Consider the following 15,000-nt stretch of genomic DNA (forward strand, 5'->3'; position numbering starts at 1 on the left):
AATGAGAATAAAGAGATGAAGTAAAAAAATTAAAAGTAAGAGAAAAGAGAAAAAGATAATCAGTACCTTTAGTGCAGAGAGAGAGAGAGAGAGAGAGAGAGAGAGAGAGAGAGAGAGAGAGAGAGAGAGAGAGAGAGAGAGAGAGAGAGAGAGAGAATGTCAAAGCTTATCATGTTCCCTCACCGCAGCATTACCAATAACCTCTGCCCTTCACCTCACCTCACCTGAGCTGCCACTCTCCCTAACCTAACCTGGTCAAACCTAACCTAACCCAACTTAATTCAGCCTAACGCAATCCAACCAAAACTAACCTAACCTAACCAAACCTAACCTGGTCAAACTTTACTCAACTCAACCTAACCTAGTGTAATGAAACTGAAACCAAACCAAACCTAACCTAACCCAACCAAATCCGACCTAACTCAATCGAACCCAACCCTAGCCAAACTCTACCCAACCCAGTCTAAACCGAACCTAATTCAATCCCAAACCAGCCAAAGTTAACTTAACCTACCTAACCCTGTCCAACCCAACCGAATCCAAACCCAAACTAACCGAACCCAACATAACCGAACCCAACCTAACCGAACCCAAACTAACCGAACCCAATATAACCGAACCCAGCCTAACCGAACCCAAACTAACCGAACCCAACATAACCGAACCCAGCCTAACCGAACCCAACCTAACTCAATTCAGCCCAAGCCAATCCAGACTAATCCAACCCAGCTCAACGTAACCTAACCTAACCTAGTCTAACCAAACTAAGCGTTACCAACCTCGTCCAGACCAAACCATACTTGACATAATAAAGAAAAGAAAAAAGAAAGAAAATGATGACCTATCTCTCCCATCCTCCAAAAAATAAATAAAGAATAAAAATAAATAAATAAAAATGCCCACCTCACAAAAAAAGAAAAAGAAAAAGAAAATAATCCAACGTAACCTAACCTCTCTCTCTCTCTCTCTCTCTCTCTCTCTCTCTCTCTCTCTCTCTCTCTCTCTCTCTCTCTCTCTCTCTCTCTCTCTCTCTCTCTCTCTCTCTCTCTCTCTCCACAGTCCTGCCCATGAACAAGTGTCGCCACAACTTCCTGCTGGATTCTGAGGAGGTGACCGGGAAGATGCTGTGTGCGCACGGCGGGTCTCGGGACACCTGCCAGGTAGGCCACGCACTCTGCACAGCTCCGGGCTCCCGTCAGGACAACTTTCAGAGGCCTTATAGATAATTCACTTGGGTTTCCATGGGTGCCTTTCTCATCGAAGGTGTTGGAGTCTTGTTAACGAACCGTCACTACATAAAACAAGACGGTATATTGTTTGAGATGCTGTGGGGAATTTTCAAATGGATTTTCGTAAGTGATTTTCTCATAGACGGTGTGGGAGTCTTGTTAAAGTGTCACTAGAATCAGGAAACCCACCCTTGAAAACACCAGTAACCTCCACCAGACACTGCGACAAGGAGCGAGATAAGGCGCCGTAATGTGTGCGGTGTGGGGGACGTTCAAATGTTATATGCATCTTTTACTTGAGTTTCCATCGGTGTCTTTTTTTTCCTCATTGACGGTGTAGGAGTCTTGCCAAAGTGTCACTGGAATCAGGAAATCACCCTTGAAAACGCCAGCAGCTTGCACTACCTTTTCCTCATTGATGGTGTAGGAGTCTTGTCAAAGTGTCACTGGAATCAGGAAATCACCCTTGACAACGCCAGCAGCTTGCACTACACCTGTTAGTTGTCAAGATAAGAGGCTGCAGTATTTGAGAAAGCCGTCACTTGCACCGTATCGTTGTAAGCCACTTCACATCCTTTCCTAGCTCACATCATTCCCTGAATTAATCAACACCCTCCTGATTAACCCTTGTATTGTCAGCACCTTTATTTCTTTCCCCCACTCTAAAAGGTCAGGTGTTCTCAGGTGTGGCAAGGCTGAGACAGGGTTATTCATTTACTCATTCACTCGCTTTGATATATGATATGAAAACACTTGGCAAAAAATAGTGCAGGTTAATTCATGATGACTAAATGCAACTACATCATTATAGTGTGTGTGTGTGTGTGTGTGTGTGTGTGTGTGTGTGTGTGTGTGAGAGAGAGAGAGAGAGAGAGAGAGAGAGAGAGAGAGAGAGAGAGAGAGAGAGAGAGAGAGAGAGAGAGAGAGAGACCACCGCCACTACTAACGACCCTAACGACATAATTGGTCTCTAGGGTGACTCTGGCGGGCCGCTGGTGTGGTATGACGCCACCAATGACCGCTACTTCATAGTGGGCGTCACCAGCTGGGGCGTGGGCTGCGGCCTGAGCGAATACCCTGGTAAGTATGTGAGGACTGAGGAGCCACACCTGACCTGACCTGATCTGACAAAACCTGATCTGACCTAACCTATCAGCTTGACCTACCAGACCTGACCTAACCAAACAACCTGACCTAATCTAACTTACTCTAACTTGACCTAATCTAACAACTTAACATGCCATAATCTGACCCATCTAACTTAATCTACCATAATTCCACCTAACCTAACTTACTCTAACCTAGCCTGACCTAGCCTAATCTAATCTAACCTGACTTAATTTAGCATAACCTAACCTAACGTAAGGTAACTTAACCTGACCTAACTTAACTTAATTTAAGCTAACCTAACCTATCCTAACATCCTGACCTAACCTAACCTTACTTCACCTGACCTGACCTAACTTAATCTAACCTAGCTGACCTAACTTAACCTAACTTAATTTAACCTAACCCAGCTTAACTTCACATAACTTATCCTGACCTGACCTGAGCTAATTTAATCTAACCTAGCTTGATTTTCTAACTTAAGCTAACTTGTCCTAACTTTAAACCTAAATTAGCTAACTTTTTCTAACTTGACCTCATCCAGCTTGACCTAACTTGGCCTAATCTGATAAACTTCAGACTTGACCTAACTCCGGCAAATTAGCTGAAGTACGATAACCTAAATTAAGCTAACTTAACAGAGAGAGAGAGAGAGAGAGAGAGAGAGGGAAGTATATATGCGAGTATGCATAATTTCTCACTAACACACTGCATCAACTCTGCTTTACTCTCTCTCTCTCTCTCTCTCTCTCTCTCTCTCTCTCTCTCTCTCTCTCTCTCTCTCTCTCTCTCTCTCTCACACACACACAGACGAAAGCGTGTACATTTAATTTAATCAACATAACATCTTTTTTTTTTTCCTCCTCTCGCTCACTTACTCAGCCTTTGACGCACTAATGAAGAGCGCTGTTCACTTCCTTCCCCACCGACACACCATTTCAGCAACACTCAGGGGACTCACGCCACGTTTTCTGTGCTACGAGACAAAGAAAACGGTGAAAGTTGTAGGATCATTTCATTTACTTAATACTTACTATACTTTGTGCTCTCCTAGAACGTCCCAGATCTTTCGTAATACTGCTGCATCCACGCCTAAAGGACTCACGCCACATTTTCTATGCTACGAAACAAAGAAAATGGTGAAAAAAAAAAAAATCTAGGGACACTTTCATTATTATACTTTGTGCTTCAGTAAAATATTCTAGTTAAGATCTTCATTGTCTCCATTGCTACCACCAGTCAGAGGGTTCACAACTCATTTTCTATGCTACGAAACAAAGAAAATTGCAAAAAAAAAAAAAAAAAAATCTAGGTTCACTTTATTACTACACTTTGCGGTCTAGTAAAATATCCTAGTTGAGATCCACATGTGTTACTTAGGACTCCAAACTCCTTCACTCATTCCTTCTCTTCTTTCATAGACTAACATCGTATTCTAAAGTACCCTGATCTCTATTCACAATTCTCAAAGCCCACAGAGAAGACTGCACAGGTTCTTATAGATATGCTTACTGTTGGTAATAGATACTCCTTGTTAAATGATCAGTAGTCATGAAGGCATCCTTGAAGGCCACAGTATTAACGATGGCTTGTCTAAATTCAGAAATCTAATGACGAGATGTTTAGGATTTCATATTTTCTGTACTCTTATCACACCAGCATGCAGTTATACTTTGCTGGAGATAGTACTGGTTTGTGATCCCACCACAGCCACCACTAGCAACACAACACCACTTCACTGCTAGCAACACACCACCACTTCACCACTAACAACACACCACCACTTCACTGCTAGCAACACACCACCACTTCACTGCTAGCAACACACCACCACTTCACTGCTAGCAACACACCACCACTTCACTGCTAGCAACACACCACCACTTCACTGCTAGCAACACACCACCACTTCACCACTAGCAACACACCACCACTTCACTGCTAGCAACACACCACCACTTCACTGCTAGCAACACACCACCACTTCACTGCTAGCAACACACCACCACTTCACTGCTAGCAACACACCACCACTTCACTGCTAGCAACACACCACCACTTCACTGCTAGCAACACACCACCACTTCACTGCTAGCAACACACCACCACTTCACTGCTAGCAACACACCACCACTTCACTGCTAGCAACACACCACCACTTCACTGCTAGCAACACACCACCACTTCACTGCTAGCAACACACCACCACTTCACTGCTAGCAACACACCACCACTTCACTGCTAGCAACACACCACCACTTCACTGCTAGCAACACACCACCACTTCACTGCTAGCAACACACCATCACTTCACTGCTAGCAACACACCACCACTTCACTGCTAGCAACACACCACCACTTCACCACTAGCAACACAACACCACTTCACTGCTAGCAACACACCACCACTTCACTGCTAGCAACACAACACCACTTCACTGCTAGCAACACACCACCACTTCACCACTAGCAACACAACACCACTTCACTGCTAGCAACACAACACCACTTCACTGCTAGCAACACAACACCACTTCACTGCTAGCAACACAACACCACTTCACTGCTAGCAACACACCACCACTTCACCACTAGCAACACACCACCACTTCACTGCTAGCAACACAACACCACTTCACTGCTAGCAACACAACACCACTTCACTGCTAGCAACACAACACCACTTCACTGCTAGCAACACACCACCACTTCACTGCTAGCAACACAACACCACTTCACTGCTAGCAACACACCACCACTTCACTGCTAGCAACACACCACCACTTCACTGCTAGCAACACACCACCACTTCACCATTAATAACACAAAGAAACTCTTCCTCCAGTGATGAAAATTCCTGGCGAAAGGCGATTATTATTATTTTTTTATCTATTTATTTATTTTATTATTATTATTATTATTATTATTATTATTATTATTATTATTATTATTATTATTTTATTTTTTATTTTTTTTTACACCCGGAGAGAAGTGTAGATTGAAAGGGGATGTGATGGAGGTCTTTACGTGGTACAATAGATCTAACAAACAAGGGTGACATATACAGACAAAATCCTCAGTGTCAGTAACCAGAACAGGACAAGAAATAAAGCGTCCGAGCTTGATAAATGTCAGAGTTAATCCTTTCACTGCGACGCGAAACAACTAGCAGCACCAGAAGCAGTGCGTGTGAAGTCTTTACAAGCATCTACAAAAAAGTCAGGGATGAAAAGGAAAACGTTTTGCAATTTCTTCCCAGTTCAGAGATTGGATGTGGCTGCAGAACAAGTAAATATGTCTCAGAATGAGTGGTAATTAGTGAAAGGTGTACCAAGTGGCAGTCAAAGGGTTAAAAAGAAATAAGAAAACACTGGTTGCCGTATCAGAGTGGTAGATGACTGGAATAAATTTCGTACTTATGTTGCAAGTGCCGAGTCAAAAGGAAACTTTAAAAGAGGATTAGACAAAGTTATGGATAGGGTTAACACTTGGATATACAGGTACACTCACGGCCAAAAGTTTGTTCACGTACCGTTTTCTTTTCCACTGATTTAACCGTTTTGTCTCAACCGTAAGTCCTCCGATGTGCTGCCTGTCACCTTACAGAGCCTGAGAAATGAAAGATTCCAGGGAGATCAGAGGACGTGAGGCTGAAGAAACAAGCTAAACACAGCGGAAGTGAGAGAGAGTCAGGTTAAAAACACTTCAGGCGGCGACTGTACTATAGATATGCCTTACACAGGGACTGCCCAGTAGGCCCTGATGACTTCTTGCAGCTTCCCTTGATGTACTTTCGTTCCTAACCACTTCAATTCCTCTCACCCTCGGCAGGAGTGTATACGAAGGTGTCTAAATTCCTGCCTTGGATCTACGAGGAGACAAAAGAGTCACCTTACTGCGCCAGCTACGTCCCTAAGCCTGACACCAAAAAGATCAGATTGCACAAGAAGACCAAGGGAAGACAGAAGAGCGGCGTCATCACCAGGATGGTCAGAGAGAACGGGATGTGGATACGCAAACAGGAGATGAGGAAGAATGACGAGGTGGGAAGACAGGGTAAAGAGTTAACGGATAAAGAGAAGAATAAGGCGAAAGATGGGAAAAGGAAGAACTCGAAGAAAAGGAATAAGAGGAGGAAAAAGAAGACGAAGGTGAATCGGTTAGAGAAAAAGAATGGGAGGAAGAGATCAGGAAAGAAAACGAAGAAAGGGCTGAAGGTTGGAGGAAAGAAGAAGCGGAGGAAGACTGGAGGAAAAGGGAAAGTGATGAAGAAGAAAGGAGAAGATAAGGAAGGGAAGAAGACAAGGAAGGCGATAAAAGGAAGAAAGAGAAGGAAAGGAAGGAGGGGGAAGAGACGAAATGGACTCACGAAAAAGCGATATAATAAGAAACAAAAAAAGAAAGCGGAAGAGGAGCAGCATGAAGATAAGAAAGAAGGAGAGGGCAAGACAGAATGAGACGAAGTACAAGATGCAGAGAAAGGAAGGAAAAAAAAAACCTAACAGAACAGTAGAAAGGAGGAGGAGGAGGAGGAGGAGGAGGAGGAGGAGGAGGAGGAGGAGGAGGAGGAGGAGGAGGAGGAGGAGGACACAATGCCTGAAGAAAAAATAAAACACCAAGACAGCAAAAGGACAGGTAAGAAAAAAGGAGTAAGTGGAGGAGGAGGAGGAGGAGGAGGAGGAGGAGGAGGAGGAGGAGGAGGCTAAACAAACATCCACTGAAAGGAACAATAAAAAAAAAAGGGTAAACAACGTCATGGACGGAAAACTTCACAACACACACACACACACACACACACACACAGGCAAGTCTTCACTCAGCAACAACAATAAACAAACAAACCCAGTCCAATCGACCTTGAAAACCACGACCAACAACAACAGCAACAGCAACAACAACAGCAACAACAACAACAACAACAACAACAACAACAACAACAACAATAATAATAATAATAATAATAATAATAATAATAATAATAATAATAACAACAACACCTTTTCTAATACCATTATCATACACACACACATAATTACTCCACTTATATACAAATTTTTCAGCCCATACAACAATACACAGGCAGATGCAGCATTACCACATCATCTCGCACGGTTTCCCTTCCCACGCTCACGCCCACGAGACAGCCCAGGCAACAAGGGAAAGCGGGCACACATACGTACATAATTATAATTTTGTTTGGTTTGAGTTAAACGCGCTAATAGAATCAAAATATATATGTTCTATACAGGTTTCCAGAGAGAGAGAGAGAGAGAGAGAGAGAGAGAGAGAGAGAGGTGCTACATTTATCATTTATGATAAAAAATTATTTACAATTCAAAACGCTTCAAAGTAATCGCTTTTAAACATTAGTGTAATAGTAGTGAGTGGTAATGTAATTATAGAGAGAGAGAGAGAGAGAGAGAGAGAGAGAGAGAGAGAGAGAGAGAGAGAGAGAGAGAGAGAGAGAGAGAGAGAGAGAGAGAGAGAGAGAGAGAGAGAGAGAGAGAGAGAGAGAGAGAGAGAGAGAGAGAGAGTTTGCGCACGTGTGTGTGTGTGTGTGTGTGTGTGTGTGTGTGTGTGTGTGTGTGTGTGTGTGTGTGTGTGTGTGTGTGTGTGTGTGTGTGTGTGTGTGTGTGTGTGTGTGTGTGTTCACGGAAAGGAATGGATGAAATAGATGGAAAATCTCTGACATTAAAATGTTCGTCAAGCTTTTAGAGGAAAGAAAACTGTAGCGAAGATTATGATTATGATTATGATGATTATGATTATTATTACTATTACTATTATTATTATTATTATTATTATTATTATTATTATTATTATTATTATCATTATCATTATTATCATCATCATTATTCTTTAGAACAATATCTAACTTACCTTCATTATTCATCATCTAATAATGGATTACACTGAACATTTTAAGGCTGTAATAACATTGAGAATTATTATATACAGCTCCAGGGAATATAACACAAATACAGGCTACGTGTCTGCTCACTGAATAAACATGAAGCTTTTTACGAGCAAGTTGTGTGACGGAAATTGTATGTTATCATTTCACAGTTCTCATGCGGATTATTTTATTGTAACTGCAATCTGGAATAAACCTCTTTACTATTAACAATTACGTAACAGCCGCACAGTTCCACGCAATCCCCAGGGAGGCAAACACACAGACAAGTTTAGCACGCTGCACACCCTCAGGCCTCATGCTGATCAAGCCTCGACAGACAGCAACATTAAACTTGTCTCCCATTTCCTAGCCATGGTGGTGCCTTGTATTCTGAAACGCTTTGCTCTCTCACCACGACTATTTTCGAAGGCCACAGAGATGATTAGCCGGGTTCTCAAGCGTGTTTCTCTTTTAATAATGTAGAAATCTCATTAATTTGTCACTAGGACTAAAAAAAAAAAACATTCTTAAAAGTCCGTACACCTTCAACTAGAGCCTTTTGAACGTAGTGGAGGTGCGGCGCAGAAGTGTTTCAGAATATGGTCCGCGGTGTGAAGTGGCGGTGTTCGTGGTCTGAGCGTGGTGGTGTTCAGGCTGGTAATATAATAGTGGTGTGTGGAAAAGTGGTTTGGTTTGTACTCGTACCTACAGACACTCCTCGAGTTACGAACGAGTGAGGTGCCAGAATCCCGCTCCTAAGTCGTCATTTTGTAACAGTTGTTTTCTTCCAAAGCCATTAGCAGTGACCTCGAGGACTGCGAAACTCGGGGTACTGAAACACTGAAACATGCTTATTTCTGGCAGCCACACAGCCTGGCACGGTGTGAGTTTGTTTTATCCTCACATTGGGTGTGACGCGGTGGTGCGGCAGAGTGCAAACATGTCGCATCTTGGATCTCGTTGTGACTAGATTTCTCCCGTGCCAGTTTCAGCCACACAGTTACATCACACCAAACACCAGAACTGCCCACACAACATACCATTTAAACTTTCAGGCACACCAAATGAAGCCACACCACAACCCACAACACATCTAGCCACACCACAACCCACAACACATGTAGCCACACCACAACCCACAACACATCTAGCCACACCACAACCCACAACACATCTAGCCACATCACAATCCACAACACATCTAGCCACACCACAATCCACAACACATCTAGCCACACCACAAATCCACAACACATCTAGCCACACCACAACCCACAACACATCTAGCCACACCACAACCCACAACACATCTACGCACACCACAACCCACAACACATCTAGCCACACCACAACCCACAACACATCTAGCCACACCACAACCCACAACACATCTAGCCACACCACAACCCACAACACATCTAGCCACACCACAATCCACAACACATCTAGCCACACCACAACCCACATCTCACCCTCCACAGTCCACACCACGCCACGCCACACACAGCCACACCCTGGTCACAAAGCCACGTTATGCCACACACCATACCAGCCACACAAGAGGTCATACCACACTCAGTCACTCAACGACCCTTATCACTCACAGCCACACCTCACATCACTTGCAACACACCAGCTTTCAACGCAGCAACTTTCATCACACAGTCCTACCACACAGGCTTACATTGTTCGTGTTTTGTCCTCACTGCCGGCGTGTCGTAGAGGTGCGATCTTGATTTTGATCTTGAAGTACTGGTAACAAGATTTCTTCTGAGCCAGGCTTCTTGTTCGTATCTGCGGATGTTTGTGACTCGAATGTTCGTAAAAATTGGAGGCGTCTGTACTGTGTTAATTTGGTCTGATATTATTCTCTCTCTCTCTCTCTCTCTCTCTCTCTCTCTCTCTCTCTCTCTCTCTCTCTCTCTCTCTCTCTCTCTCTCTCTCTCTCTCTCATTACTCCTTTGGCTCTCTGTTCTTGAATTATCTTCTTTGTTTCCTCATTTTTCTTATTTTATCTCCACTTTCTCTTTTCCCTAATGTGTTACCTGCGTCTTTTTCTTTGATGTACTTAGACTAAATGCCGCATCTACTTACGTGTATTGCTTGTGAAACAGACATTAATAAAGATACACTAATATTTGCCTCGTGTGATTGCCTCCACAAAGCAATAATTCCACTAAGTTTCTTCTTCCCCTTAAAAGAAAAAAAAAATAATAATAATACCACTGTGTCCTTAGTTTCAATATCAGAACAATAACTGAGGGGAAAGGCCTTGAGGGGCGGACGAGGCACTGGAAACGTGAAACAAACAGGAAAACAGAACATTTCAAGTGCATTCAGAGAGACGGACAGAAAAGAGACAGAGATACAGATCAAGAGGCACTGCACTGACACATTCACTCACAATACCTCACTTGCTAGACTTAAATTGGACAACTGTGAGGCAAGGCAGCGGGGAAAGTGATGGAGATACACAAATTGAAGCAGGAGTTATTTGTACATCCTCTCTGAATAGTGTTGTTGAAATGTCAGAGAGAGAGAGAGAGAGAGAGAGAGAGAGAGAGAGAGAGAGAGAGAGAGGAGAGAGAGAGAGGAGAGAGACGAGAGAGAGAAATACTGTATTATAATGGTAGTCCTTCTGCTTGAATTTCTCTATAAGACGTTTCCCACTTCCTCAAATAATATAATGGTAAAATCACACTTTTAAACCCATAATAAAGGAAAGGAGAATAACACTGTGTTCCTAAGTGCAGTGAAACTGTTATGGATCTTATGGTGTTTATATTGCTTTCTTGCACATTATACTGGGAAATCGTACTTTTTGGATCCATAACTGAGAGGAAAGATGAATACGTTATGTTTTTTTTTTTTTCTTTTTAACAACTCCTTTTTTACTTCCTTGAATATCAGTGCCAGGAAATTAAACTCTTGATTCACCTCCTTGAATCTTAATACTGGGAAATTATACGCTGAATTCCATGAATGAGATAGAAATGGCATTATATCAATGATATAGCAGTGCGTGGGCAGTGGACGTGTTAATGTGATTAAAGTACAGTATTTTACTTCATCTATCTATCTATCTATCTATCTATCTATCTATCTATATATATATATATATATATATATATATATATATATATATATATATATATATATATATATATATATATATATATATATATATATTTTTTTTTTTTTTTTTTTTCACTTGTAACACCTTGAATCTTACACAGGAAAAATCACATTTCTGAGCCCATACTCGTGATGAACAGACAGACGTGGGCTGTGCGTCAGTGTGAGGGAGGCACGTTATCTATATCTCAACTCACTACACTTCCTTGGTCCTTACACTGGGAAATCCTTCTATTAAACCATCACGAAAGTAGAAGCAAATTTGTAGGGATTCTGGAATAATACAAAATAAATAAATAAATAAATAAATAAATAAATAAATAAATAAATAAAATAAATAAGTAAATAAAATAAAAAAAAAACAACACCCTCAAAAAACCCGTCTGACTTCACCTAGAGCCTTTTGAATGCAGCACAGGTGAAGCGCATGTTTCAGAATAAAGTCTTATAGTTACGTCTCTACTGTGGAGGAAACGGCTACCAGAAACAATACTATCTACTGTTACTTACCCTTATCTTCTCTTTCTACTGTCCTTAGAGCCAAATGAGACCCAGGAGGAGCAAACGCACTTTCCCCCTCCTCCTTGGCAGGTAATATCCGGGTAAGGACACTCAGGGAACAACTTACAGTTTAATAGACAATATCTCGGTCAGCACAGAGAGGCAGGAGGAATGTTGATCCAGAACGACCCTTGAACTGCTATTTCTACCATTTGCTAGCTTCGGGGAGCCTTCCTGACAGCCCTTGGTCACCGCCAGGACGGGCCAGCCCCCAGCGGTATAGCCAGCACCTCTCACCAAGCCACGCACACACGATAAAAAAAGCCGCCATGAGTCCACGCGAGGACAGAACGGAACCAACGCCATCCCAAGGTTTGGGCGACCAGCTGATGGCGTCCCAAGTGTCCTGTCTCACGCTGCGGACTGTGGCCATAGTTACAGAATTACATGAAAATCAGTCACTCTCAGTTACGTTTAAGGATGTGGAAAGTTAGTTTAGATTAATTTATAATGGATTAGGATATGTTAGAATAGATTAGCCCTGTTTACTGCGGTATAAGTCTACTTTTGGCATTCACTGAAAGTTTGGTGAACAGAGAACGAGGAGGGTTTTATCTTTTCTAGGCTAAAAACAATTATGCAAGAGACCAGTAAATAAATGTGTCTAAAAATTGTAGGTAATAATGAGATCAATGCCTACAACAATAAAGAGGATTAAATGAAAGAGTTGCTGAAAGGCAAGTGTTGAGTCAAAGAAGGGAGATGGGTGTTGTACAGGAGAGGAAAGGTTAATTTAGCCTAACCTAACCTCTTCCAACCCACTCCAGAAATTAACTGAGATGAATGACTTTAATGTGATCCCATCAAAGTTACAAAATACAGTAAGTGAGTGGAGTTAGTGGTCTAGGAAAGAAACAAAGAAATAAAATGAAAGTACCGTAGTATTTTTCCTCACCCGGCTTTTCCTCCACCACTGAACTCCACCCTCATGACTCACCTCCAGATTACAATTATATAATATTTAACATTAATAAGCCAGCGTCTTGCACCACTTACAACTCCAAGATTACCATAAACATTATCCAACATTAAGAGTGTGTAAATTTGGCGAATAACAATAAAACACCTCCCTACAGTCCCCCCCAAGAAAAGATCCGTAGAGGATGTATCCATCTTCTAAGGACCTTTACCTACAACCTTGACTACGTACACCTGCCACGGACGCACGGACACACAGAGGCTACACGAACAGCTTAAATGAGGAACACATGACCGCTGCCCGTATTAACAGTCCTGTGCCCAGCGGGAAGCATCAGAATACATATATTAGTAATGATACGGGGATTATTATTTAGGACATTTTTTCATCATAACACCCAGTTTATATTTACTTGCTGCTTAAAAGAAAACGAGGAGAAAATAAGGTAAATGAATAAATAAATAAATAAATAAATAAATAAATAAATAAATAAATAAATAAATAAATAAATAAATATATATATAAATAAATAAATAAATATATATATATATATATATATATATATATATATATATATATATATATATATATATATATATATATATATATATATATATATATATATATATATCTTTTTCTTTCTTTCTTTTTCTTTTCTTTAATGGGTAAACTTAAAACTGGAGTGAAAAATTAAGTAAGAACATTTAAAAAATTGTCCTTGTTCACACACACACGCACACATAGTATATTTATTGTTAATACTGTATTATATTACTGGAGCATGATGAGATATTGTCTGATGTATTGTACGGTCTGTTATTCCTGTCTGTTTGTATCTGAGGCGCGTGAAAAGAGATATTTATTTTAATATTAACAAGTTCCTTGCCGCCTCCAAGACCTGCCACCATCACACACACACACACACACACACACACACACACACACACGATAATAATAGTGTCCATGGAATAAAAGTTGTTTTAAGAAAAAAAAAACTTCACAGCTTCAAAGTAAAATATGAAACATTATAAATTATATAAGACACAAGGCCCGTAACACACAGATGCGCGCGCGCACACACACACACACACACACACACACACACACACACACACACACACACACACACACACACACACACACACACACACACACACACACATGCAATCACATATCTATGAATATTTAAGTACAAATTTGAATAAGATCACACGGAAGAACAAATTTTAGCCCTAAGCATGTAGGCTAATGCAGCTCTTAATCAGGGAGCAGAAGGTGGGAGAAGAGGAGAAGGAAGAGGAGGGAGAGAGGCAGAGGCAGGGGAAAACACACGCATGTAAAACACAATAAAAAAATAAATAAAAATAAATAAATAAATAGAATGGAATAGAATAGATAAAGTACTTAGGAAAAAGTATAAACATCAGCAAAGACCAGAGTATAATGTAAGTACAACACTTTCACCCTCACGGTACGATGACCCGGCGTACACACACGATACGATGCTCTATTTGCTGTGTATTTACATGATCTCTCGTGCTAGTCAGAGATAAAAGAAGAGAGAGAATGGCTTGACAGTACGGTAATAATAAGGTAGGGGGAGATAACACACAATAAAAGGAACAATGACTACAGAAAACATCAGGTACATAGATGTTTAAACTGAAAAGTACGGTAATACTGCCTAGAACGGTACGATAATCTGGGTGTTTAGAATTAAAAAAAATATTATATTTTTATTTACCAAAAAATAAACAGAGTAAAAAGGAAAATACCACAAAAGGATGTATATTCTTTTAGTGTCGTTCCTTTTGAAAGAAAAATTAAACTCTTTCTCTCTCTCTCTCTCTCTCTCTCTCTCTCTCTCTCTCTCTCTCTCTCTCTCTGAGGGGCCTTGGAGGACGGGGAGGAGAAAATAAACGAGAAGATGGAGGCTGAAAAGGAAGCGATAGGGAGGGAGATAGAAAATATGGAGGATTTAAAAGAAAGAGAGATGATAAAGACCAGAAAACGAAGAAAAGAGAGGAAGAGGAGGAGGAGGAGGAGGAGGAGGAGGAGGAGGAGGAGGAGGAGGAGGAGGAGGAGGAGGAGGACATGAAATAGCAGAATATAAATGAAAGACGAAAAATTAAAGAAAAAAAAAGGAAGAGGAA

The 15,000-nt window shown here is 41.2% G+C and overlaps 2 protein-coding genes across 3 annotated transcripts in view; one reads left to right on the plus strand and one right to left on the minus strand.

The window, feature by feature from the left end:
- LOC135110264 (suppressor of tumorigenicity 14 protein-like) overlaps positions 1-6,841 on the plus strand; it is a 12,415-nt gene extending 5,574 nt beyond the window's left edge. The window contains exons 6-8 of the mRNA XM_064022393.1: positions 1,060-1,160; positions 2,204-2,309; positions 6,168-6,841. Coding sequence (XP_063878463.1) covers positions 1,060-1,160; positions 2,204-2,309; positions 6,168-6,793 — 833 coding nt within the window. The 3' untranslated portion in view covers positions 6,794-6,841. The remainder of the gene's footprint in view (positions 1-1,059; positions 1,161-2,203; positions 2,310-6,167) is intronic.
- A 5,144-nt stretch (positions 6,842-11,985) lies between these two features.
- Positions 11,986-15,000, minus strand: part of LOC135110266 (uncharacterized) — a 112,018-nt gene continuing 109,003 nt past the window's right edge. The window contains exon 4 of one of the 2 annotated variants that reach the window (XM_064022397.1): positions 11,986-12,284. In XM_064022397.1, coding sequence (XP_063878467.1) covers positions 12,280-12,284 — 5 coding nt within the window. In that variant the 3' untranslated portion in view covers positions 11,986-12,279. Of the gene's footprint in view, positions 12,285-14,901 lie in introns of those variants that run through there. The other variant, XM_064022396.1, reaches the window with a different exon arrangement.

Source organism: Scylla paramamosain, chromosome 20, assembly GCF_035594125.1.
Source record: "Scylla paramamosain isolate STU-SP2022 chromosome 20, ASM3559412v1, whole genome shotgun sequence".
NCBI classification, from domain to species: Eukaryota; Metazoa; Arthropoda; class Malacostraca; order Decapoda; family Portunidae; genus Scylla; species Scylla paramamosain.